The sequence below is a fragment of the Barbus barbus genome (genome assembly GCF_936440315.1).
Source record: "Barbus barbus genome assembly, chromosome: 9".
NCBI lineage: Eukaryota > Metazoa > Chordata > Actinopteri > Cypriniformes > Cyprinidae > Barbus > Barbus barbus.
The window spans coordinates 28,267,810-28,295,801 of record NC_136737.1 but is presented as its reverse complement, the minus strand read 5'-3'; the positions used below and the strand labels follow the sequence as shown (position 1 = coordinate 28,295,801).

The 27,992-nt window shown below is 39.0% G+C and overlaps 1 protein-coding gene across 2 annotated transcripts; it reads left to right on the top strand.

Annotated features, from left to right (window-relative positions):
• The first annotated feature begins 165 nt into the window (after positions 1 to 165).
• On the top strand, positions 166 to 27,992 carry LOC306875384 (uncharacterized protein). 2 transcript variants are annotated; one of them, XM_079425899.1, is made up of 4 exons: positions 166 to 350; positions 24,916 to 25,254; positions 25,344 to 25,472; positions 27,226 to 27,992. In XM_079425899.1, exons 2-4 carry the CDS (start codon positions 24,942 to 24,944, stop codon positions 27,318 to 27,320), a joined length of 537 nt encoding a protein of 178 aa, XP_079282025.1. In that variant the 5' UTR covers positions 166 to 350; positions 24,916 to 24,941; the 3' UTR covers positions 27,321 to 27,992. The 2 variants fall into 2 exon arrangements, with proteins under 2 accessions (XP_079282025.1, XP_079282024.1); XM_079425898.1 differs by lacking the exon at positions 166 to 350 and adding an exon at positions 17,896 to 18,014.

The window sequence follows — 27,992 nt, the reverse complement described above, 5'->3', positions numbered from 1 at the left end:
CGGGCATATAGGGCCTGAGCGTCTAATCTGAGACCCTAGCCACACCAACAAACACTCACACCACAATCGGACGCCGTGCTGCCCATTTATTATTTTTAGGAAGGGGAAGGGGAAATTCCTTAGGAGTGTGCTTTTCCTGCAATTATGTTGTGTGTGTCCTTCTCCACAAGGCATTACACTGAGACATGTACAACACAAGTTTCACAACGTGCTCATACCTTAACTTAGCTGTGATTTTTTTTTTTATTCTGCTCCAAAAAAATATGGATTATCTTGTCTTTATGGAGAATTCCTGTGTAGGAGAACTAGGACTGACCAGCAGCAGAGATGAACCAGGATAAAGTCTACAGGTGATGCCTCAGCTCACTTAATCATAGAAAATATGCATTTTTACTATTAATGCTGCCCAAATGCTCAGTATTAAGTGTATTGATGACTGAACTTAATTTCCCTTCAGTCCCAGTCAGACTGAACAAGCTTTATTCTTTACTTATGGTGAAAGTTAGAAAAGTGAAATGCTTCTGCTATCATTGACACTGTTGTTTTGGCTTGTCTCAGGTTGTGTAGAACAATTAGTCAATTAAAATGGGGGGGGGGGGGGGGGGGGTATGTTCCCTACTGCATTTCTACCCTCTAAAAATGCTGAGAGGAAAAACAAAAGCTAAAACCTGCCTAAGCTGAATCCTCCTGAGGTCACATTTGTCATAAAGTCATACGTCATAAAGAAGGTCTTATTTTAGAATATTAACAGTTATAAATCTGACCATTATTCTTAGTTAAGTGCAAATTGTTGTAATATGCTTTTGACTCGCAAATGTAATGCTCAGTTAACTGAAATAAACCAGGCTTGATGACACATGCACCCTACAAATGCGACTTCCGGAGGATGTTTGAGAAACGGCCAAAGGTGTAAGTGAATAGTGGAGGAAATATGACGTCACTTCCCTGCTGAGAAAAAGCCCTGGCTAAGCTGGTTGGCTGATTTTAGCTGGTCAGCAGGCTGGTTTTAGAGGGGTTTTGGCCACTTCCTTAGGCTGGTTTTAGCTGGGGGGTTTTCAGCAGGGTTTGTAGGCCAGCCGGCTGTTAACATCACACTGGTTCCCTCGACAAAAAAGCCAGGATTTTTCCATAGGCTTTTGGATTATCACAAAAAATAAGCTCTGTGTTCAACTACACCACGCCGCTCTCCTTCAGCGTCACCACCACCACGCTTCCGACAACTTCTTCAAACTTATTTTTAGTTCAGTGAAAAGGATTAACTTTTCATATAAACTGAAATAAATACTAAACTTGAGCCAAACTAAAACTGAAATGAGAGATTAGTAATAAATAGTAAGTAGTGAATAAATGAAATTCTCATAACTAACACACATATGAAAGCAGATTTCTGTATGTGCATTTCGAAATATGGTCCATTAAAAGTCAATAAATCCCTGATTAATATGAATATTTGAATTAAAAACGTGTCTCCACATATACTCAAAATTCTAGTGCATTTAATCTATTGAAGCAGTGTGAGCAAGTTCATGGATATGGTACGATTAAATTTATTTTAGTGAATAAAATACCACATTAAGCAATCAATGTGTTAGGGTGGTCACACAAAATGTTATTTTACCCTTGGTTCTAGAAAATCCTCAGTCTTTCTGCTTTCTAACGGTATCATGTGGCCGTAAACATTTCATTTTAACATGGCTTTAAGCACTATGCATCATTAAAGCTTCACTTTCACCGTTACTAAGCCGGTAAATGCAGTGTTTGCATGGAATAACAGTAATATGAGTTTACCCTATGGTACGAACCCAGAGTCTCCGCTGGGATATCAGTGGGAAAGTGATCAAATAAGCATCTTCCATCCGAAGACTTGGTTGCATTTCAGGGGAAAAAAAAAAAACATTGTCAAATAACAATATAAAATTCGGGAAACTATTAACTGGTTATTCTACAATTAATTGTAGGACAAATTATTACAACTGGGAAATACTATAAATCAGGGGTCACCAGGCTCGGTCCTGGAGAGTGTAGCAGACCAGAGCCCTCCTGGACCAGTGTTTGGTGACCCCTGCCATAAATTGATAAACTGTTCGGCGTGATGACATTTAATGTCTTCGTTATATCTTTTATTGTCCTGTACAAGTAAATTACAGTGCAATGTTTATGTAAAATATAGAGAATTGAAAAAGTGATTGAAATAAACAAGGAGCAGGATTTTGTCACATATGATGTTGATGATGGTAATTAGAGAGCAAATAAAACTTTCCCTTCGGCCTTCAATAGCCAGATGAGCCTTGTGAATCATGCACATTAACATCTGTTAAGAAAGTTAACACAGGGTCCAAGTTTGCTTTCATGTTGATGTTCTGTATATTCTGGTCTGACAGTGACACCTAGTGAACCACTTCAGAGAGATTCATTTCGAAGCATTAAAAAAATCTGAGTTATATAAAATCAAGATAATTACTGAAAATGTGTCCTGAAATGACAAGGACAGGGTTATTGAAATAATGAACTCTTTCTGAATAAGTTAATTTCAGGAGTAGGCTACTTAAATATGTTTTATTAAATACACTGCTAATATCATATCACGTCATCATGTGTCACGTTGATGTTTGTGGCATGCAACAAGAAGTCATTTATGCATCTTTATATCAAGTCAAGTTTATTGTTTTCATGAGTCTCTGCAGATTATTAGCTGACAACTATGTGAAAACAAACACAGAAGCTAAAAACTCACAAGTAGATATTAGTGTACATAGACAGCATTGAGGTAGAAGACCTTTGTAGAGGACAGTCACAAGTTTATCAAGCTGTAACTCTATATGAAAAAGGACAACATATACTGTGCATCTGTGGTTTGCTCTCCCACTTCAGTCATATTATCATGATACAAACGATACAATTAAGGGGAACACACTCCACAAATCTGTCCTTTTTCTCCCCAAATCCTAGTGGTTTTTTGTTTGTTTGTTTTTTACACAGATGCATTAAAATTTGGAAATCACTTTGAAATATCACAGGATTCATAAAACTGAGGTACAGTTTTATGATGGAAAGTAACATGTCTGTTGTGTTTACATGTTATTACAGATAATGAACACTAGGGGGCGATATAGCACTAGATAGGAGAGAGCATATTAAGAGCATTATGAGAACTAGCTCAAATCATGGGATGAAAAAGTGATAAACAAGGAACAGAACTCACTTTTGGGTAAATTAATATAGATTATATCATGATTTTGTCATATATCGTGTTGATGATGGTAATTAGAGCAAATAAAAAGCTGTTTTTTTCCATTGTTCAGTAAAGTGAATGTATGTCTTTTTAAGCAACAATAAACACTGGTAGCCTTCAATAACCGGAGGGGCCGTGTGAATCATGAATCATTAAGAAAGGAAATATACGGTCTTAGTTTGCTTTAATGTTGATATTAAGAGGCTGTCTGTATATTCTGGGCTGACAGTGACATCTAGGGTGCTTCACACAGTTCTCGTAACCAGCTTTCATCTTGGCACAGCAGTTAATTTCACATTTAAAATGCACTAAAACTACAGAAAGACTTCATACAGACGTGTTTGAAGTATTGATACAGTTCAACTCATTCTTTCATAACACTAGCAAAGGCTTTTAACCTACAAACACATATTTTCACTCAATGACCTAAAAACACTCACAACAGGTAGCATTATACAGCGATTGCTTTAGTAACATTTCTTTATAAAACAAAAATAACACTTGTCATGACACTACTGCTTATAATTCAGTGCAGGCTGTGACTTGTTTACGAGACAGTAAATAAAGACTACTTTTTCTTCTTTTGTAGAGATGTGTAGAGAATGAAATTGAAAGACAAACGCTTGTGAAGGTGTTACATCAATCAGTTACATTTACTCTGACAGTATTTGATATTTTAGATTCATAATATATTTCAGGATGGTATTAGTAGCAAATTGCTGCCTTGTTCATTTGTGTATTATACTGGGATTTGAACTTAGCTTTAACAATTTGGAAAAGAGTACATGTCATGGACATTTGTAAATTGGCTTGAATAGTACATAAAGTAGCTTTGTTTGTGTCTGTGTGAGAAAAGAATTGCTGTAAACTGAAAGATGTCTTCTTGTGTGTGTGTGTGTGTGTGTGTGTGTGTGGTTTCCAGGTTAAACTGAGTCACTGAAGGCCTTAACCTGTGATGTAATCACAAAACAGCACAGCTATTATAACAGCTGAAGCAGTGGAAGTAATAATTTAGGTACAGAATTACTACAGAAATACACACACACACACACACACAAGTTGGTAGGGTATTGGTGGTTTACAGGGTTTACTCTCCATAGGTGTAATGGTTTTACTGTACACCAGTCCTACACCTAAAAACAGCATTTTAAGCTTTTTGAATTACGGGGACAGTCAGTGTCCTCATAATAAACCACCTTCACTTTGTAATACCTCTGTCATACCGATGTTACTATACAAATGTGTGCCACATGAACCACCCAAACCAGCTGCAAGCTCGCGTGCGTGTGGGAGAAAGGGCGGGGATATGTTAAACTCTGGGAACATCATCTCTGAATCTTTCAGAAACAGTCAGTCTGGTCATCACTCTCACTGCTAGTGTACGCAGTTAGACATGCAGACAGTCTATGCTCAACACAGGCATTCTTTTTATAGTGTAAATATACATAATTTCATCACTTAAAAAAAAAAAAAAAAAAACTCGATTTGAAAAACAAAGAAATGTTCATCCTTGCATTTCTGTTTACAGTGCTTTGTAGACATACTGAAGTGAAGCCATCTTTATTTTCACACAATACAGATATTTCAAAGCGGTTTAACAAATTCAAATTCTGCTGTAAAGCAGCTCTAACCATCCAATAGTATCAATCTACAGCTCAGGTCTGTTGAATGTTGATCCAGTTCAGTTCAGTAACAGCAACCGTATGCAGTGTATTTTATATGGTATGCAGTGTATATTATAAGGTATGCAGTGTATTTTTGCACATAGCCCTGCGTGTGAGAGCAGTGACAAACTCCACAAGACACAAGATGGCAGTGTTTTACATTATGCAAAAACACCAGTTAAAATATTTTTGAAAGAAGTGTTTCCTTTTGACAGGTAGCTGTCACAGGCTGATGAGGCACAGGAAGACGAAGGTAGTCAAACAAAAGGTATTTTAATGAGAATATCCAAGAGGCAGACAATAAAACAAGCTTACATTGACGAGAACGGACGAATACAAAGGGAGAACTGAGGACTTATAAAGGATGGACCAAACACAGGAGATGATTACAGACACAGGTGAACTGAATGACTAATTAAACAGAATGGGGAAAACTAGGTCACAGGGGAAAACAGAAAACCAGACATGTGACAGTTCGCCCCCTCCCGGCAAGGCGTGACCCCACGCCGTAATATAACAACTGAGGAGGGAGGGTGGGGGCTCTGGAGGAGGATTTGGAGCAGGAGGGTGGCAGAAAAGAAAAGTGTCCAAAAAAATCAGTCCATGGGGGAGTGGAGGGTGGGAGGAGCCAAGGGGAAGCCAGTAGCAGGAGGAGTCCGATGAAAATCCAGAGACCAGCCAAGAAGAGGCCCCAGGGCGGAGTCGAGGGAGGGAGGAGCCAGGGTGGAGAAGGCCTAGATGACACCCTGGGGACGACTGACGGAGATGGAGCCGATGGAAGGGGAGCCCAGGATGGAGCCGAACAGATGGAGAGCCAGGGTGACATCGAGGACCCGGAGGGCCAAGGCGGAGTCTGTGGCACAGGCGACTGAGGCGGAAGCGGGGGATCCGGAATGCAGTGGCGGAGCCGGAGTGATGGAGGATGAAGGTGATGCTGAAGGGAAGGAGGAGCCTGACAGAGCCGGAGGGGAGGAGTGACAAGGCGTAGCTGGAGGAATGGAGCCCCAAGGCGGCGGATGGTCGACAACTGACCAAGGCGGAGCCGGAGGGACGAGGCAGCCCGGCGGAGCTGGTGGGAGGACGGGCCACGGTGGAGACGAGGGAGCTATGAGCCAAGGTGGAGCCGATGGTTCGGAGGGCTGAGATGGAGTCCAGGGTTCGGAAGCTGGAGGTGGAGACAGGGGATCCTCACACCTTGGCAGAGCTGGAGGCTGGAAGTCCCGCGGCGATGGATCAGAGCGCCAGGCTGGCACAGACTGAGGGTGAGCTAAGGGGATGACAGGCACCAGCGGGACTTGGGCTGAGGAACTGACTGGCTGGAGAGGAGGTGGGAGAGGGAGGCTGGGAGGGAACACGGAAGGACTTGAGCTGGATGGAACCAGCGGAGACACAGGAGATTCAGGGCTGGACGGAACCAGCGGAGACACAGAAGATTCAGGGCTGGATGGAACCAGCGGAGACACAGAAGATTCAGGGCTGGACGGAACCAGCGGAGACACAGGAGATTCAGGGCTGGATGGAACCAGCGGAGACACAGAAGATTCAGGGCTGGACGGAACCAGCGGAGACACAGGAGATTCAGGGTTGGGTAATACCTCTCCAAACCAGTCAATCAGATCCCATTCCAGTGGCCAGTTGCAGCTCACCCTCAGCGTAGGCGGGGCTTCCCTCCAAGCCCTCGATCTCCACTAAGACTCCCTCACTAAGACGATGTTGCCGGCTCACGCACTTGGTCAGACCACTCCTGAGGCTTAGGCTCCGGGGTGACGATAGGCTCAGTCGCGGGTCTCAGATCTGGCTCATACGTCACAGCAGGATCTGGCTCTCCGTCTAGAGTGGGCTCCGGCGAAATCTCCGTGCAGTAGGATGACGGCTGGCTGGTCACTGGTTTGGGAGTGGGGCTGGAGTTGTCCTCATCAGCGGGGCAGACGGAGAAGTATAGTCCATTCTTCTCCAGCAGCCACTCCACACATGCGGCAAAGTTGTTTCCGAGGACCGTTCCCGGGGAGGCGTGCCTTAGACCGCTCGCTAAGGCTAGCGATGTAAAACACACAAAGCGAGCGGTCAGGATAGTGCATTAGGCATACCAATTCAACAAATTCCCTGGTGTAAATCTCTAGGGAGCGGTCCCTCTGCTCCAGGCATAGCAGGGCAACGTTGGGATTATCCATGGTGACGGGGAGTGAGAAAAAAAAATACTGGAACCAAAAAATGCCGCACAAAAAACTGTATGGGTTCGTTCTTCTGTCACAGGCTGATGAGGCACAGGCTCAGGAAGACGACGGTAGTCAAACAAAAGGTATTTTAATGAGACTATCCAAGAGGCAGACAATAAAACAAGCTTACATTGACGAGAACGGACGAATACAAAGGGAGAACTGAGGACTTATAAAGGATGGACCAAACACAGGAGATTAATGAGATGATTACAAACACAGGTGAACTGAATGACTAATTAAACAGAATGGAGAAAACTAGGTCACAGGGGAAAACAGAAAACCAGACATGTGACAGTAGCCTAGTGTTTTGTATGTTGTGCATGTTTGTGGTTTTGTGTGTGAAGCTTAGATAAGCTCCTTTAAAAAACTATATGCTCTAGGGGTGGGCGTATCGATCCTAATATCATTGCTTAATACATACAACAAAGTGTAGACATGTCTGTGGGTGTATATGCCGCTCTTTTCACATCTCGTATGCAAGCATGGCTGCTCTTCCTCTGCTACACTGTGTTTGGTTGTCATGCCATCACGTGACTCAGCGGCTCCGAGCGTGAGCAGATACAGTGAGAGATGGAAGGGAACTCCGAGCTACGCAAGAAATGAAAAGGGGAGGAAGGAAGTCCTTCACATATTACATATTGTACCTGTATACAGAGTTTGTCCTTTTTATACAGTATCATTGTAAGGTGTGTAGTGAGTTTAGCTTTTTAAAATTAGACACTTTAAATTTTCATTATAACGGTTTTCTATGGGAGTAAAATGCTTAACATGTTGTTTAGCATGTTTGCTATATATTCTGGGCTCAGCTGCTTGCAACATATTATATTGTATTAACAAGCTGTATACCGAATTTAGTCTTTATTTATTAATTTGGTCTTTATCACTGTCTTCCTCCATTAATTGCACCATATTAAATGTTTTTATATTGCAATTAGAGAAAATGAAATTCAGCGTGTTGCATTCATGTTCTGGGTTCATCTGCTTACCTGTACATACATAGTAGGCCTGTATATTTTTATAAACTATACCGAATTTGGCCTTTTCATAATACAGGTTTTTTATTTTTTTATTTATTGCGATAATAAAATCAAACAAATATTGCAGTATGTATAAAACAAACAGAAAATACAGTACGTAAATAACATACTAAAATCATTTCAATAATAAACGCGTTATGGTTATACTATACTATACTATACTATAAAACCAATACTAAAATATTCAGAAAAACATCTCTGTTATTGCACAAGGCTCTGTTTTTGGAATTAGCATTGTATGTGTTTTATAATAATTTTAATAATAAAAAAAAAAAAAATATATCTATATATATAGCTCACTCATTTCCTGTTTCTGAAGGAATCACATCCTGCATATGGCAAAAGGTGCTCCTAATGAATAGAGGAGGAGGTGAAAGTCTCCAACCATAATATAAAACCACACAGCAATTTCATTTGCTCATGTGTAAAACGTACAGGTGGCGTAAGGTGGCACTTTTAAGGGCAGCCGCATGAATGTTGAGCTGTTTAGCTTTTTAAACAATTTTAACGTAATATAGTTTGGAAATGCATGGATAGATCATTTATTTTTATGATTATATTACTATATTGGGAGTTTGGACATGCGTATGGATTTATTTCTGGGAGATTTTGGATAGATTCTGGTATGCAGCCTACTCTTCTACAGCTTGGTGGATGATAGGAAACTATTGAGGAAACCATCTTCAAGTAATTGTTTCCCTCTTCTCCTTACAATGGCACAACCTGGACATTTAAGTGATTTCCATTTGTTAAGAAGTCTGAGAAGATGTGCATCTGCTTTGGCTCCTGAAGTTAAGAACATACTGCAGTAAAATGGGATTCTTCGACTCAGATCTCGCCCAAGTGGTAAGAAAGCTGGGAGAAATTATATTTGTTCAATACGTACAATTGTTGGAAATCGCCCTACTTCTTGTGGAACTGCTGTGGATATTAAAAGACTGCCAACTGGGCAAAGAATATTTTTATCTGACTGTTGCTACCAATCGAAGAACTTAATTCATATCAAGATAAACCAACACAAGTTAATACCATCTATGCCTGGTTTTCTCCTTTCTAATGTGCGTTCTTTACGCCACAAATGTGATGAGCTGCACAGTGTAGCACTGAATAATAACTCAGCAGTTGTCGCTATTTCAGAGACTTGGCTAAATGATGGTATCCCAGATTCAAATAACTTTTCCTGGATATACAATACATCGGCGGGATCGCAGAGGATGCGGGGGAGGAGAAGTTGCCTTGTATGTTTGTAACACCATCAAACAAATTCGACTGACTCATCTAAAAGAGGAAGAGCATGAAGCTTTGTGGGTTTGGTTACGTCTTCCTCGAGTGTTAAGTTGTATTATTGCTGCTGTGCTATATTTTCCACCACACTTTTTTGCAACAGCCCAACCTGATTTACTAATCTCACAGTATTTGGATAGTTGTCTCAGATATATTGAATGTAACTACCAGCAGGCTGCAATTGTCATTCTTGGTGCTACAAATAAGTACAAGTCTGAAACCATCTGCAGCAGACATGGTCTGAAACAAATCGTGGTTGGAGCAACAAGAAATGCTAGTCAACTAGACTCTGTATTTAACAATATCTCCTCCATGTATCAGACACCAGAGCATTTGCCTCCTGTTGGCTCTTCTGACCATCAGACTATTTTACTAAATGCAGGAAACTCGCCCACCAAGCCTATTAAACTTTTTTTTTTTTTTTTTTGAAGGAAACGTACCCTTGAGACAATCAGGAAACTGGGCCTCCTTATGAACACTACTGATTTTTCTCACATTCACAAAGCTATGGATCCTGAGGCTAAGGTTGGTGCCTTTACTTCCACTATCAAATCTATCTTGGATAAAACAGTTCCATTAAAGAAAGTCTCTATCACAAAGACAGATAAGCCTTGGTTGACTGTTCAAATTAAAGATCTGATAAAAGATAGACAGCAGTGTGCTTTTTGTTCTGGCGACTAAACCTCTTATAGGAAAATAAAATCAATCACTGGCAAGAAAATTAAGAACGCAAAGAAACAATATTAGGTGAGAGGAACATGAGGTGGAGGAACTGCGATTCTCCAAGCCAAAACAATGGTTTAAGTCAGTGAAGAATTTAATGGGGATGGAAGGAGATAAGAGTGACATGGGATCAAAACATCATGCAACGTGAGTGTGATACTCTGGCTAGGCACTTTACTTCTGTGTGGAATTATGCGAGCCACATTTCTTTGTCTGAGGAAGAAGTCACCTGCAAGTTGTCAAATTGTAGTGTACCTCCTCTGAGTATTGGACAAGTTAAGACTAGACTCCGTAAAGTGAATGCAGCCAAGGCTGCTGGTCCCAACTGCGTTCCTCCCTGGGTGCTAAAACTTTTCATGAAGAGTTGGCATGTGACATCTTCAATACATGTATCCAGCATAACATCTTTCCAAAACAATGGAAAGAGGCTATAGTCAAAGCCGTTCCTAAAAAAGCAAAGCCTATTTTTCCAGCAGATTATCGCCAGATCTCACTACTCTGTGTTGGAAAAGTGTTTGAAGGAATCCTCAGAGATGCCATTCTGCAGGATACAGTTATTAAGATCGAACCATCACAACACGGCTTTATGAGGAACAGATCAACTGACACTGCCCTGTTTCAAATTCTGCAGCACTGGCATGAAGCACTTAACAGCTCTCCCAAAATGGATATACATGCTGTTTTTGTTGACTTCACTCAAACTTTTGACGCAATTGAACATAGTTGACTGCTACGTTCCTTAGCTGATTTGCATGTCAGACGACCCCTTTGGCTTATTGTAAGGAGTTATCTGAGTAATAGAGAGCAGAGGGTGAAGTGGGGCTCCTGTGTGTCTAACTCCTTTCAAGTTCCAGCTGGTGTTCCTCAAGGGGGACTTTTATCCCCTCTGCTTTTTGTCATATGCATAAATAGCCTGGATTCATATCTGCCTCCTTCGGTAATACCTGTGAAATATGCTGATGATCTAACAATCACAGAGTCCCCCCCCCCCAGGTCTTCCTTGTGATGTCTTAATGCAAATATACTTGACTTTTATACAGCCAGTTCTCGAGTATGCTAGTCCAAAAGCGAGGATCCAAAAGCGATGCTGTCGGATAATAGGCATTTCGACTTCAACTCTCCCAACATTGAGTGAGAGGCGTGAGGAAGACACCATACGTATTCTTACTAAAATAGTCAAGGACAGTTCTTCACCACTACAATGTTTCCTGCCTATGGCTCCAACACCTTATTCTCTTCGGCGGCACAAAGCATTTGTTGTACCCAGGAGTAAAACTAAACGTCATGAACTCTCCTTTATTCCCCGTACTCTAAAATTGTTGTATGGATAACTTACGGGTCCCTGATTAGGATGCCTTTTCTGTGAATCTGTGTTATTCATATATATGTGTATGTACACACACACACACATATATATATATATATATATATATATATATATATATATATATATATATATATATATATATATATATATATATGTGTATATTAGTACTTTTTTTTATGTGGAGTATGTGTATGTTTTGACACATTTCAGGGTTTTGTGTTACAATATCCTGTCATGTCAAACTTTAAATAAAACTAAACTAAACTATAATAATAATAATTTTATAATAATAACTTTTAATGTATGCAATAATAAAAAACCATTAAACAACAACACCATTTGATCTAAAGGTATCTGGTAAACGGTAAAAATATCTAAATATTATTCCCTATAATGCAGAAGTCTTTTTTTTCAGATTATGCCTTTGTTTTATATACAGTACTGAAACCATATTTTTGATGTTTTATATACTCTACCTACTTAAATTCATTAAACACTGACACCGTTTGAGATAAAGGTATCAACATAACTGTAAAAAATCTCTAAATATTATTCCCTGTAATGCAAAAGGCTTGTTTTTTATGATTATGCCTTTTTTGTTTTTATATACAGTACTGAAACCATATTTTTGATATATTTAATATACTGTACCCACTTAAAGGAGATAAACAACTTTAAATTATGCAAATGATTATTCCTTATTATACACAGGGCTAATTTATCAGATTATGCCATTAGTATTTTTCTATATTGATGAAGAGTAGAGATGCAAAAGCCCATTTGAAATGTTTTTCTAAACTCCTATGTTTAGGTAAAGTACTTTTACTTCAATGGCAATCGTGTTCTTTTATCTGCCATTAAAATGAAAGAGATGAATATAACATACATATAACAAATCAAAATATGACAGACTAAAATAAAAATACCAGTCTAAAAACGTGCTGTATAATATTAGGGCAGTCACATAAATTTGAAAAGCTTTACCATTTTTATTGTTTTTATAAGCTTCTTATTCTCATATTAGAATGGATTTCAAAGTATAGTTTAAGGTTATTGTTACAAAAGGTAATATATTATGGTTTATTTTGAATTAGTTTGACTTGTGAATATAAAAATTTGCTAGGATAATTAACAGACTAATAATGTAATTTTGTTTATCAGAGAAATATGGTTTTGAAAACAAAGTAAAATATCATGGGGTTCTAAATTAAGGACTTTATTTTTATTATGTTATGTCTATTTTAAAGTAAACCCAAGATGAAACAGAAAAAGGGCAATAGAAAAATAAATATCTTCAACTGATACTGTCATGTTCAGGGATAAGGAAGCAAGATGGCTATGGAATTATTTTTGTGTCTTTATTATTCAAACTAAAATTCTTTATTTGAGAGCAAAACTAATTATTTTGTAATTAAAAATAAAAGTTTGCAAAAAAAGTCTTCTTAAGGTTCAAAATTAAAGTAATTGAAAACTAAATAATTTGCAGTGCGTGTAAATCTTTAAAAAATATATATTTTCTTTGTGCACTTCAAAACCTTTTCATCACTAATCCACAAATGTTGCTCTCTTTCCTGCCTTCTTTTTTTGCGGGTCTAAAACGTTTGTTTGCGAGTTGAAAAGTTTTGCTTGCGAGTGAAGCTGTGTGTCAGTGGGCGGTCTCTACGCACCAGGATGAAAGGACCTTTTCTATTGCCTACTCTCGATTGACGTGACAGGTTGACCACGCCCACTACGCTTTCCCGCCACTGACGCCAGTCTGACAGAAGAGCGAGCTTCTAATTCAAGATTCAAGATTTTTATTCGTCACATACACAATTATACAGAGTATAACCCGCAGTGAAATGTAGGTCAGGTCCGCTCCAAGAACAGTGCAATTTTATAGACAAATATTAAGAAAGGGGACCGCGACTTCGGATTCCAGACTGGGAAAAATTGGTGGCTGGTAACCTAAACAACATTCAAACAGAGATAGGCCCGTGGACGACACTGGTAACGCATTGTGGGCGTACTCCACCATAGACAGTTGCTGACTCCAAGAGGAAGGATTCTTGGAGACCAAACATCGCAACACCCTTTCCAAATCTTGGTTGGCTCTCTCGGTTTGGCCATTGCTCTGGGGATGAAACCCTGAGGACAGACTAACCGTCGCTCCCAGTAATTTACAAAACTCTCGCCAAAATTTGGACACAAACTGGGCTCCCCTGTCGGAAACCACGTCCACCGGGAGGCCATGTAAGCGAAAGACGTGGTTTACGACTGTCAACGCTGTCTCCTTGGCTGAGGGTAATTTGGGAAGGGGATGAAATGGGCCGCCTTCGAGAACCGGTCCACCACAGTCAAAACGACCGTGTTGCCCTGAGAGGGCAGGAGGGCTGTAACAAAATCTAGCGCGATATGGGACCAGGGTCTCGAAGGGATGGGCAGCGGTTGAAGTAACCCATCTGGGGGTCGATTGGAAGTCTTACCAGTGGCACAAACCGAGCAAGCCAAAACAAAACTGTGAACGTCGCGAGCCATACATGGCCACCAGAATCGTTGCTTAACCAAAAAATTTGTACGATTGACTCCTGGATGACAAGCCACGTTGGAACAATGCCCCCACTGAATAACGTCTGACCGTAAACCCTCAGGCACAAATAACCGATTCGGTGGGCAACCGGGCGGAGGCGTTACCCCTTCTAAGGCCACCTTGACCTTCGACTCGACCTCTCATGTGAGAGCGGAGACAAACAGAGTCTCAGGTAAAATGCACTCGGGAGTAGACGGGCGTTCGGAACGGTCAAAAATGCGCGATAAAGAGTCGGGTTTGATGTTCTTGGAACCCGGGCGGTACGAGAGAGAAAAATCAAAACGACCGAAAAAAAAGTGCCCACCGAGCCTGCCTGGGGTTCAATCTTTTGGCAGTTATAATATATTCTAGGTTCTTGTGATTGGTCCAGACGATAAAAGGTACCCCCGACCCTTCCCACCAATGACGCCACTCTTCCAACGCTAGCTTGACTGCCAACAACTCCCTGTTACCAATGTCGTAATTACATTCGGCCGGTGATAAACGATGGGACAAAAACGCGCAGGGATGCATCTTGTCGTCTGTGGAAGAACGCTGGGATAACACTGCGCCTACCCCCACCTCTGACGCGTCGACCTCCACCACAAACTGACGTGAGGAATCAGGGGCTATGAGGATAGGGGCTGAAACAAAGCGGCCCTTCAGTTTGGTAAACACGGCCTCAGCTGTGTTAGACCACCTGAACGTAGTTCTGGGGGAGGTCAAGGCAGTCAGAGGCACGGCTAGTTGGCTGAAGTTGCGAATAAAACGCCGGTAGAAGTTGGCGAAGCCCAGAAACCTCTGTAGGGCCTTACGGGAATCTGGACTTGGCCACTCCACCACAGCCTTAACCTTTTCAGGATCCATGCGCACTCCCTCAGACGAAATGATGTACCCTAGAAAAGGAACAGACTGTGCATGAAAAGCGCATTTCTCCGCCTTGACAAAAAGCCCATTCTCTAGCAACCTCTGAAGCACTCGCCGGACGTGCTGCACATGTTCCTGGAGAGATGAAGAAAAAAATCAATATGTCATCCAGGTAGACATATGAACTGATCTACCATATCTCGCAGCACATCATTGACGAGTGCCTGGAAGACCGCCGGGGAGTTGGACAGCCCGAAGGGCATGACCAAATATTCAAAATGCCCCCTGGGGGTGTTAAAGGCAGTCTTCCACTCATCCCCCTTCCTTCTGCTATTTCTCCATAGCTTCCCTTTCCGGAACAGAAAGCAAATATAACTTGCCCTATCCACAAAGACAACACAGAGAAATGGTGAGCTGAGGCGGGTCCGTGGGTGAAGAGTGATGTATCCAAACGAACGACGAGAAACACAGCAACAATCCACGAACTAGACAACGACTCCAGACGGTAGCACGGATCCACAAAGACAACAGGAACAGGAACAGAAGACTCCGTGAAGACATCAACAAACGATCTGACAATGGAGGGGAGAAACAGGTGAGTATGTATAGGTGCGTGAATGAGCTGCAGCTGGCACTGCTAACGAGCCTCAGCTGAGGCGCTGATCAGCTGTGATGGCTTGGTCACGCCCACACACACATCAACACACACGCACATGACAATAACACGGCACGAGAAGGAAGCAATGAATAAGTGAACCGTGACAGATATGTTACAAAAGCTACATTTATCACAAAAATATCTGCTAAAGGCTGCATTTACAGGATAACATCTGTGAATAATTTTGTAAAGTACTTTTACTTTATAAGAAATAACATATTTATATGGTAATATATCCAAATGCTATGCCAAGGCATACAATGAGGTTAGAGTCATTTTGATATGCATGAAGGATAACCCAACATTAAAGGACTTTCTTATAAAACTGTTATTGAATCCTTTGTCAAAAAAAGAGAGATCATTTACAAAAGGTTGAAGATTTTGTAGGGTTGTATAATTAATATTTACATTTGAGAATTTGGTTAAATTCTTTTTCGTTTACCAAAAAATAAATAAATAAATAATTGTTTAGGGTAAGTTTATAATTGCCCATTCTTGTCAATAAGCTGGTTTACAATTAATAGATGTTATGCTGAATCCAATTTTCCTTATAAAATGATTTGTTATTATGAGAGATATTACCATTGTTCATTATAAAAGATCTGCTCGGAGAAAAACTGTTTTTGTATAGAGTATAAGGGGGAAGTTGCGTCCCGCCACAGTCACTTTGCTCTATGCAGCTATCTTGTGGTCAAGCCTACCCTTGAAAAGCGGTGCTTACTCTACGTTTGATCTGTGTGTGTTGATTTATGTTTTGTTTGTTTTATTTTAGTTGACTTAATTATTATATCTGTTGCCAGTTGATTGAATGTGATACGTGAGCTGCTTGGCCATTAATAAATGGTTAAATTGATGTTCTGCCTCGCGCGTCCTTGTTATGTGACTTAACCCCTTCCTGAATGAGCATTTTATAAGTGTGGTTCGTAACATAAAACATAAAAAATATGGATTCAGTACCATATAAAACAATAAAGGAATATTCTGAGAAGAAAAAACCCTTGGATTATAGGGGATAACATTTACAGTTGTTTTATTACCTTTATCTCAAACTGTGTCAGAGTTTAATGAATTTAAGTAGGTACAGTATATTAAACATCAAAAATACGGATTCAGTACTGTATATAAAACAATAAAGACATAATCATAAAAACAAGCCTTGTGCATTATAGGGAATAATATTTAGAGATTTCTACAGTTTGTTTGCTACTGTTAGATCAGATGGTGGTGTTTAATGTTGTTTAATTCGTATTATTGCATACATTAAAAGTTGTAAAATTATTATAAAACACACAAAATGCTAATAAAAAAAAAACAGAGCCTTGTGCAATAACAGGGATGTTTTTCCTGAACATTTTAGTATTGGTTTTATAGTATAATGCAATGTAGTTAAATTGTTTAATTAATTTATATGGTTAATTTTTATTTATTTATTTCAAAAAATTAAGCCTTGTGCAACATAAAGGGCATATATTTATGTCTATCTGAGTTAGTTATGGCTCAAAACATAACAGGCGTTAAGAGTTTAATTCTTATGAAACCGTATGTCCTACCATCTCATGAATGTGTGTATAAATAGTACGCCGAATAAAAACAAAAACTCGTTGATACCATGGACTTTTGCGTGTATATGCTACGTGATGGGTAGGGTTAGGGTTGTGGGGTAGATGCGTATCATATGTACGCCAACAAGTTTTTTTGCCCGCTTATTAGACTCGGTGTGAAGGAAGGCACGAGCCTGAGCTCGATTGTCATACACTCTGGATCAATGGGGAGAAGGACTAGATCTAGTGACAGAAGTGCACAGAAGTCCCTAAAGGTAGCGTCATCCCGCTGTATTGCCTTTTACACTTGTTTGCCTCTCTGTGCTCACATAGCCTACTGTATTTTAATCCAGCCAAATTCATAATAAATTTGGCTGGATTAAAATATAAATAGTACGCCGAATAAAAACAAAAACGTTGATACCATGGACTTTTGCGTGTATATGCTACGTGATGGGTAGGGTTAGGGTTGTGGGGTAGATGCGTATCATATGCACGCCAACAAATGTCATATCATATGCACACGAAAACTGCGTATTATATGCACTACAAACACGCGCGTGTCATATATACGCCAAAGCCCTTTTTTTCGTATCAATACCACGAGTTTTCATTTTTATTTTGGCGTGCTATTTATATGCATTTTCATGAGACCGGGCTGGTATGTCAAACAGTTTCTGAGAGGAGTGGTGCTTCACCACATCGCATCTGCATATCTCTCAGCCTGACTCGCTCATCATTGGTCAGTCAGAGGAGTCAGTGTAAGCCACACGCCCTGCTCGTCTCAACACGGGCACACACCCTGCGTTTTCTTGTCAGTTCAGAGCAACCTCTTCTCTGCGGTGGAGTTCCTTACCTTTAAAGCACAATGCGAAGCGAGTTGATCGTTTGTCTTTTGATATTCATCACTCTTGGTGAGTAATAAGTTTTATCCAGTTCTTGTGAGTGTTATATCTTATCGCCTCACGTTCAGACCTTTTAAAGGACGGCTTAAGTGTCTAAATGTTTGAGACTTAATTGCTAGAAACAAGCAAAAAGTTTTTTGCCCGCTTATTAGACTCGGTGTGAAGGAAGGCACGAGCCTGAGCTCGATTGTCATACACTCTGGATCAATGGGGAGAAGGACTAGATCTAGTGACAGAAGTGCACAGAAGTCCCTAAAGGTAGCGTCATCCCGCTGTATTGCCTTTTACACTTGTTTGCCTCTCTGTGCTCACATAGCCTACTGTATTTTAATCCAGCCAAATTCATAATAAAACTGTTTTCTTTTATATATTTCACTGTTTCTGTTGTCAGACAACGGGATAAATGTGAAATAGGGACTGAAACGCGGCCCTTTAAGACTACATAACCAGCTCTCCATTCCAAGATCACAGAAATCCTGATTTATAATTTATTTCGGCTATATTTGCACGTAAAACTATAGAAGCAACATACTATATTTTTTAACAGAAAGTGCTGCTCCTCTCCGCCGCGCGCGGAACAGATCAGACGCAGAGAGAGAGAGTTGCCCGCCGCGCGCTGAACAGAAAGATCTCACGCACGCGCGGCAGTACCGGGAGGACACCGGCGACTCAGAGACTCGCTAAGGTTTGTCCAAGAAGTCGCATGATTTGTCGCTAGTCGCTTTTTTTTGTGGAAAAAAAACATTGCTGCCATAAATTGATAAACTGTTCGGCGTGATGACATTTAATGTCTTCGTTATATCTTTTATTGTCCTGTACAAGTAAATTACAGTGCAATGTTTATGTAAAATATAGAGAATTGAAAAAGTGATTGAAATAAACAAGGAGCAGGATTTTGTCACATATGATGTTGATGATGGTAATTAGAGAGCAAATAAAACTTTCCCTTCGGCCTTCAATAGCCAGATGAGCCTTGTGAATCATGCACATTAACATCTGTTAAGAAAGTTAACACAGGGTCCAAGTTTGCTTTCATGTTGATGTTCTGTATATTCTGGTCTGACAGTGACACCTAGTGAACCACTTCAGAGAGATTCATTTCGAAGCATTAAAAAAATCTGAGTTATATAAAATCAAGATAATTACTGAAAATGTGTCCTGAAATGACAAGGACAGGGTTATTGAAATAATGAACTCTTTCTGAATAAGTTAATTTCAGGAGTAGGCTACTTAAATATGTTTTATTAAATACACTGCTAATATCATATCACGTCATCATGTGTCACGTTGATGTTTGTGGCATGCAACAAGAAGTCATTTATGCATCTTTATATCAAGTCAAGTTTATTGTTTTCATGAGTCTCTGCAGATTATTAGCTGACAACTATGTGAAAACAAACACAGAAGCTAAAAACTCACAAGTAGATATTAGTGTACATAGACAGCATTGAGGTAGAAGACCTTTGTAGAGGACAGTCACAAGTTTATCAAGCTGTAACTCTATATGAAAAAGGACAACATATACTGTGCATCTGTGGTTTGCTCTCCCACTTCAGTCATATTATCATGATACAAACGATACAATTAAGGGGAACACACTCCACAAATCTGTCCTTTTTCTCCCCAAATCCTAGTGGGTTTTTGTTTGTTTGTTTTTTACACAGATGCATTAAAATTTGGAAATCACTTTGAAATATCACAGGATTCATAAAACTGAGGTACAGTTTTATGATGGAAAGTAACGTCTGTTGTGTTTACATGTTATTACAGATAATGAACACTAGGGGGCGATATAGCACTAGATAGGAGAGAGCATATTAAGAGCATTATGAGAACTAGCTCAAATCATGGGATGAAAAAGTGATAAACAAGGAACAGAACTCACTTTTGGGTAAATTAATAGATTATATCATGATTTTGACATATATCGTGTTGATGATGGTAATTAGAGCAAATAAAAAGCTGTTTTTTTCCATTGTTCAGTAAAGTGAATGTATGTCTTTTTAAGCAACAATAAACACTGGTAGCCTTCAATAACCGGAGGGGCCGTGTGAATCATGAATCATTAAGAAAGGAAATATACGGTCTTAGTTTGCTTTAATGTTGATATTAAGAGGCTGTCTGTATATTCTGGGCTGACAGTGACATCTAGGGTGCTTCACACAGTTCTCGTAACCAGCTTTCATCTTGGCACAGCAGTTAATTTCAAATTTAAAATGCACTAAAACTACCGAAAGACTTCATACAGACGTGTTTGAAGTATTGATACAGTTCAACTCATTCTTTCATAACACTAGCAAAGGCTTTTAACCTACAAACACATATTTTCTCTCAATGACCTAAAAACACTCACAACAGGTAGCATTATACAGCGATTGCTTTAGTAACATTTCTTTATAAAACAAAAATAACACTTGTCATGACACTACTGCTTATAATTCAGTGCAGGCTGTGACTTGTTTACGAGACAGTAAATAAAGACTACTTTTTCTTCTTTTGTAGAGATGTGTAGAGAATGAAATTGAAAGACAAACGCTTGTGAAGGTGTTACATCAATCAGTTACATTTACTCTGACAGTATTTGATATTTTAGATTCATAATATATTTCAGGATGGTATTAGTAGCAAATTGCTGCCTTGTTCATTTGTGTATTATACTGGGATTTGAACTTAGCTTTAACAATTTGGAAAGGAGTACATGGACATTTGTAAATTGGCTTGAATAGTACATAAAGTAGCTTTGTTTGTGTCTGTGTGAGAAAAGAATTGCTGTAAACTGAAAGATGTCTTCATTGAATGCATTTTGCACCAAAGTAGTGATAAATAACCAACAGTTTAGCAAATAATCTGCTGTTGTGATCGCTGTGTGCAGAGTTTTGAAAAAGTGACCTAAGTATTGAGAAATGTGTCCAATAGCGATTGTAAAAAACTGTGACTGTGTGTGTGTGTGTGTGTACATGTGAGTGTGTGTATGTGTATGTGTGTGTGTGTGTGTGTGTGTGTGTGTGTGTGTGTGTGTGTGTGTGTGTGTGTGCATGTTTATGTGGTTTATGAGGACACAAATTTGTATAATGACATGGGTATGACAGAGGTATTACAATATGAAGGTGGTTTATGAGGACACTGACTGTCCCCGTAATTCAAAAGGCTTAAAAAACATACCAAATGGTGTTTTTTTTTTAATCTAAAAATGCACAAAGTCTTCTGTGAGGGGTAAGTTTAGGTGTAGGGTTGGTGTAGGGCAATAGCACACACAGTTTGTTCAGTATAAAAACCATTACGCCTATGGAGAGTCCCCATAAACCACAAAAAACAACGTGTGTGTGTGTGTGTGTGTGTGTGTGGTTTCCAGGTTACACTGAGTCACTGAAGGGCTTCAATCCTGACTTTCAACTCAGGGAGAAGGAGAAAAGACAGGCTGCAGATAGGTTGTTTGAAGCACAGCACAGTTATGACAGGAGTGTGTTGGAGTCTCATGCTCACTGAGTGTCCTATTGTGTGCATGTTTGTGGTTTTGCGTGTGAAGTTTAGACAGTTTCCTCCTGGAATTTTTCTGCCCATGAACCCACACCCCCTTCCCCTTGCAGGTGGTTAAACCAGTCCCCACCCAAGAACCAGGTGCACTCACACTCAGAATTTAATTTAACTAAAAATAGACAAGCAAACAGTAAGTCAAGTAATAAAATAAGAACATATAAAAACAAAACCAATTACAAAATACAAATGAAATAAACAGTAGTTTAAGTTTTCCAGGTAGACCTAACAGTGTATTTAGGTAGCCTACAGAATTACTACAGAAATACACACACACACACACACACACACAAGTTGGTATTGGTGGTTTACTCTCCATAGGTGTAATGGTTTTACTGTACACCAGTCCTACACCTAAAAACAGCATTTTAAGCTTTTTGAATTACGGGGACAGTCAGTGTCCTCATAATAAACCACCTTCACTTTGTAATACCTCTGTCATACCGATGTTACTATACAAATGTGTGCCACATGAACCACCCAAACGCGAGTTCGGTAAAGTTTGCAAGATATTGACAGATTCGACTTTTCCGGATCAATAACTCGCGAGCAAATCGTTTTTAATACACAAATGACGCCTCTTTTCTTTTTTAGTGATGTAGAAAACGAGCTACTAGCGAGGTTTCCTCAAAACAAGGTTTCCTCCGCTCTGTATAAAATACGTTGGTCTAAATGCGGTCCCTAAGTCCTAAGGGACCGTCTGCAATGTGCCAAACGCGAATTGTTTTTACTAATAACATACTCAATAACTTTACACTAACGCACTGTAGTGTCACCAAATTTACACATACAAGGAATTTGTTATAGTGACAGAAGCCCCACAGTGCAACAGAAAGACAGTAACAGGACAGGACACAGGTAATAAAACAAAATAACCAAAAATAGCCAATAACCAACGTACAAAGCAGCAAAAAAATAAAAAAAAAACATAATATATAATATAGACAACTATGTATGTACAGGTCAAGTATGTGCAAATTAGAAATTAGAAGTGAGAAAAATAAAAATGAAATAAGTGAGTGTGGTGAATGGATAATGAATTAGTTGTGTGTTCTACGTTTATTTATTGAGTGTTCATGAGATGTATTGACTGAGGGAAGAAGCTGTTCCTGTGTCTGGTCGTTCTGGTGCTCAGAGCTCTGTAGCGTCGACCAGATGGTAAAAGTTCAAAGAGGTTGTGCGCTGGATGTGAGGGGTCTAGAGTGATTTTGCCAGCCCTTTTGCTCACTCTGGATAAGTACAGTTCTTGGAGAGTGGGGAGGGTTGTACCAATGATTCGCTCTGCAGTCCGGACTACCCTCCGTAGTACTACTAATAACATACTCAATAACTTTACACTAACGCACTGTAGTGTCACCATATTCAGTTCACACAACTGCTCTCCTGCTGGTTATACTACAACACTCATTTGGAGAGTACATATTAGATGTATTAGTAGTCAACATTTGAAGTGATATATATATATATATGTGTGTGTGTGTGTTATCCTGTCTATGTCTGTAGTATTGTATTAAGTTTTATTTGTTGCTTACATTTTGTCCTGTTGTGTGAAATATGATATATAAAAACAAAACTTTTATATGCCAAAAAATATGTCAAAGCAATTACTCTCCAAATGAGTGTTGTAGTATAACCAGCAGGAGAGCAGTGATGTGTGAACTGAGTTTGCTGGAAGTACAGTGTGTTACAGTAAAGTTATTAACTATTTTTCATAATAAATATTAATAAAAAATGTGCCAAATCAATTACTTTCAAAATGAGTGTTGTAGTATAACTAGCAGGAGAGCAGTTATGTGCAAATTGAATTTGGTGACACTACAGTGCGTTAGTGTAAAGTTATTGAGTATGTTATTAGTAAAAACAATTCGCGTTTGGCACTTTGCAGACGGTCCCTTAGGACTTGTCTCTCAGGCGTCAGCGCATTTAGACCAATGTATTTTATACAGAGCGGAGGAAACCTCGCTTGTAGCTCGTTTTCTACATCACTAAAAAAGAAAAGAGGTGCCATTTGTGTATTAAAAACGATTTTTCTCGCGAGTTATTGATCCGGAAAAGTCGAATCTGTCAATATCTTGCCAACTTTACCGAACTGCAAACGTGCGTGGGTTTGTGTGCGCGTGTGTGGGAGACAAGGCGGGGATATACTCCGGCAACATCCTCTCTGAATCTTTCAGTCATTCAGTCTGAGCATCACTCTTACTGCTAGCGTACGCTTACACATTCAGACAGGAGATTGTTACCTTTAAACCTTTCAACACAATGCGAACAGAGTTGATCTTTTATCTTTGGATATTTCTCACTAATGGTAAGTAGCATATAATTGTTTCTCCAGTTATCTTGTGAGCTTATGTCTTCAGTTATCGCCTCAAGTTCAAACCTTTAAAGTAGGGCTTAAGTGTAAATGTTTGAGAAATGATTGAATTAAACACGGAAAAACAAGAAAAGAGTCTGTCTCTTTATGGTGGCTCAAGACTGAGCAGTTATGTGTCATTAATGTCATGCACTCCAGAGTTTTCTAAAGTTCAATCAATAATGTGCTTCAGTTGTATAGATAAGTGTGCTTTACTGGCATGACAAATGTTTTATCATGAATTTACAAATAAATGCACTGATTATAGGCTTCATAAAGGCTACAATGTCCATAAATGTAAGGTTATCTGAAGGGAAAGGACTCAAACGCAGACAGATGCTCAGTCAAACTTTATTTCAACTCAAACTCATATAAAGTTTGTCATCCTGGCTTCCAGCACCCATACTTGGCAACAGACCACTTCCCTTTCCCTTTCTTCAAAGTATCTTCTTTTGTGTTCAACAGAAGAAAGAACTGTATGCATGTTTAGAACAACGTGGGTAAATTATGACAGGATTTTCATTTTTGGGTGAACCATAAAGTGACAGACATCTGCTTCAAGGTGTAGGCCTATTGTTCTTAAGTATCTCTGTACTGTTTCCTTTACTGAGAAACCGTTTCAGATGATTCAGAGAGCGGTCTGAACAAATACAAATTCAGACCACTTTGGAAATCTGTTTGTCCAGTCCAGGAAAAAGAAATAACTGAAAGGTTTAAAATACTGATTAATTCATAATTAATGGCATGGCTGCAGGACAATAACTGCTGAAATATAGGCTACTTCAGGACAATGTTTCTCAGGTCAGTCAGAGCGCTCATGATACACACAGAACATACAGCTGCAGGCGTCACGAGTGTGTGCTTCATTATGAGACGTCTTTAAGACTGTCAAGAACAATATTACAATATCAAACATAAGATTGAAGACTCTGTTGATACATTTTCTAGTTTGCAAACATCTAACCCTTATTCACATGGTTTTGTTCTGGGTATTTAATGTCAGCTTTTATTGACTGTGTTTTCCAGGTGTGTTTGGTGATGGGACAGATGAAATGAAGACAGAAGAAGTGAAGAAAGTGGAGGGAGAATCTGCAACCCTACACAGCGGTGTACAAGAATATCATCAGATCAGCTGGATGTTAGGACCTGAAGACAGGAATATAGCTACATGTAGGAGTAACACAGATGAGACCCAATCATGTGATATTACTGATGAGAGACTCAGAGACAGACTGAAGATAGACGATCAGACCGGATCTCTCACCATCATCAACATCAGCAAAGAACTCACTGGTCTTTATAAACTACAGATCTTTAACTCTTCTAAAAAGTTGTCACACAAGGAATTCAATGTTACTGTCTCTGGTGAGTAAATTCTTGATAGTGTTCATTTACAACTCTTCTTCTGACATTATAGTATAACACTAACCACCGTCTCTCTTTGTCCATTACAGAAGCAGGCCTGGAAACAGATCATACAAAACTGAAATTGGGACTGGGACTGGGACTGGGACTGCTGGGGCTGCTGGTGCTTGTTAGTGTTGTGATTTGCTGTTGCTGCTGCAGAAATGCAGGAAGAAATGGCAAGTATAACCTACAACTAATGCTGTACTGCTAATACAGGGCTCCACAGTGCGAGCATTTCACTCGCATTTGCGACTAAAAATAGATGTGTGCGAACTGGAAAATATATTTAGGAGCACAAGTGCGAATACAAAACAAAATACAAAACAGCCTAACTTATACAGTAGCCTATAACAAATGTATTAATTTATTCTGTTTATTTATGGAAAAATTGCGATGCAGCCTCATATGATTACTTTAGAACTTTAAAAAGGCAACGTTTTAATTTAAATGAGCACAGATGAGAAGAAAAGCTGAGCGAGTTAAAGTGAAGACGCGCTGAATGACGCACATTCGCCACTAGAGGGCGCTGCCGCTGCCGTTACCCCGGTAACCCAGTAAACAAATCAGCTGCGCTACTTTCCTAAAACTGTGTAAATAATGTTTCACACTCACAGTCATTTAGATATTTATATTCGCTTTAGTCTTCACAATAGCCTCAAATAATTCTTACTTAAAGACTTAATGAGCTATTTATTTTCAAACATTGTTTCTAAGCTAAACCATGGCCCATCCACTGAGAACAGCGGGCCTATCTATATATCAACGACTGATTCGTTATTATTGTTCAGAAACACAAGTTCCATTAGTTAACATGAAAAAAACAATGCCTGCATTTATTAATAATGCTATCTTAATTTGAACTTTTAATAATACATTATAAAATCAAAAGTTGTCTTAATATAATTCAATGGAGCTAACATTAACTAACATAGTTGTATTTTTTATTAAATCAACATTAACAAAGAATATTAACTACTGCAACAATTAGCTATTGCACATTTTTAGTTAATGTTAACCTGCTTTAACTAATGTTAACAAATGGGACCTTACTTATATTGTTCTTTCGTTCATTTGAACAATCTTTTGCACTCTAATCTTGAAACACTTGTTTACTTTATATTTTTATGTATTTTTTTATAAAAGTCTTTTAGTAAATTATCTTTAATAAAGTTATTTAACCTGTTAGGAGGACAACACTTTTTTTCACTTAGAAATTATATATTGTGATTTAAGAACAAAAACATATACCGTGACAAAAGCTTCAATGATTATTGTGAAAATATTATACCGACACAGTTTAATAGGATTATAACTAATTACATAATTAGCCTATTAAATAGTGTCTGAAGTAAAATTATTTAAAAACCTTGTGTACTTTCTGTATTCTGATAAATTAAATAATTGTGCTTGTAAATGTCTCTTTGTATCCCCTTATTAAGCTAAAACACCTCATTTGAAAAATTTGCATTGCGCCCCTAAATGTTTTTAATGCGCTCCTAATTTTTTTGACTTAGGAGCACTTGTGCTCCTTGGGGAAAAGGTAAGCGTCAAGCCCTGTAATAACATTGTGTACAATTAAAAAACCCTGAGCTGAACACATTCCCTTCACTTGCTGTAGCAGAAAAATAATAAAAAATGAAAAGTATTGGTAACTTCATATTGTGTATATATAAATTGATATATGAGAGTCAGACTGATGAATATGACCGAGATAGAGAAACACTCGATAGAGGTGTATGTTTGAACTCTTGATAGCAGACAAAAATTGAATATTTACAGCTATCAGTTCTTTTCAGTATCTCACCATTAAACCCCACTCTGGTCTAAAACAAGGAGGTCAATGGATGGGAAAACAACATCCTCCAAGCTTATATGTGAACAACTACACCTTTATTTGTTCTGATATTTCTGCTAATGATGTGATTTCAGGAGATGTTTACCAATATGTGAAGAATGGAGGAATAGTCTTCAGGAAAATCAGCAGCCGCTCAGATGAGGAGAGTCCCTCCGGCAATAATGAATAACTACAAGCAGCCCCTGATACTTGTTAGAGTCAATGATAACAGCGATAATGATCTAGATAAAGTATTGTCAAGTTATGTTTTCCAAAGGCTTTATTTTAATTGAAAACCCCATGAAACCCCATGGGAAAGGAACCAGCGGCGAATGGTCAACTTTGGTCCTGCTGAGTTTAGCTTCAACCCTAACCAAACACACCTGAACAAGCTAATCAATGTCTTCAAGATCACTAGAAAGCTAACAATGTTCATGTAAAATCAAGAGAATTAGCTCAAATTATGGAATGAAACAGTGATTGATGAGCCTTGTGAATCATGCACATTCACATCTGTTAAGAAAGTTAACACAGGGTCCAAGTTTGCTTTCATGTTGATGTTCTGTATATTCTGGTCTGACAGTGACACCTAGTGAACCACTTCAGAGAGATTCATTTTGAAAAAAATCTATCTTTGAGTTATATAAAATCAAGATAATCACTGAAATTGTGTCCTGAAATGACGAAATATTGAAATAATGAACTCTTTCTGAAGAAGTTATTTTCAGGCAAATTTTGTCTTGGGCAAAAAAGTCATCATGTGTGACGTTGATGATTATATATGAAATAAAAGCTATTTCCCATTGTTCAGTGACGTATACAATGTTGTAAACTCAGTAAACTCAATGTCAGTCTTATTACC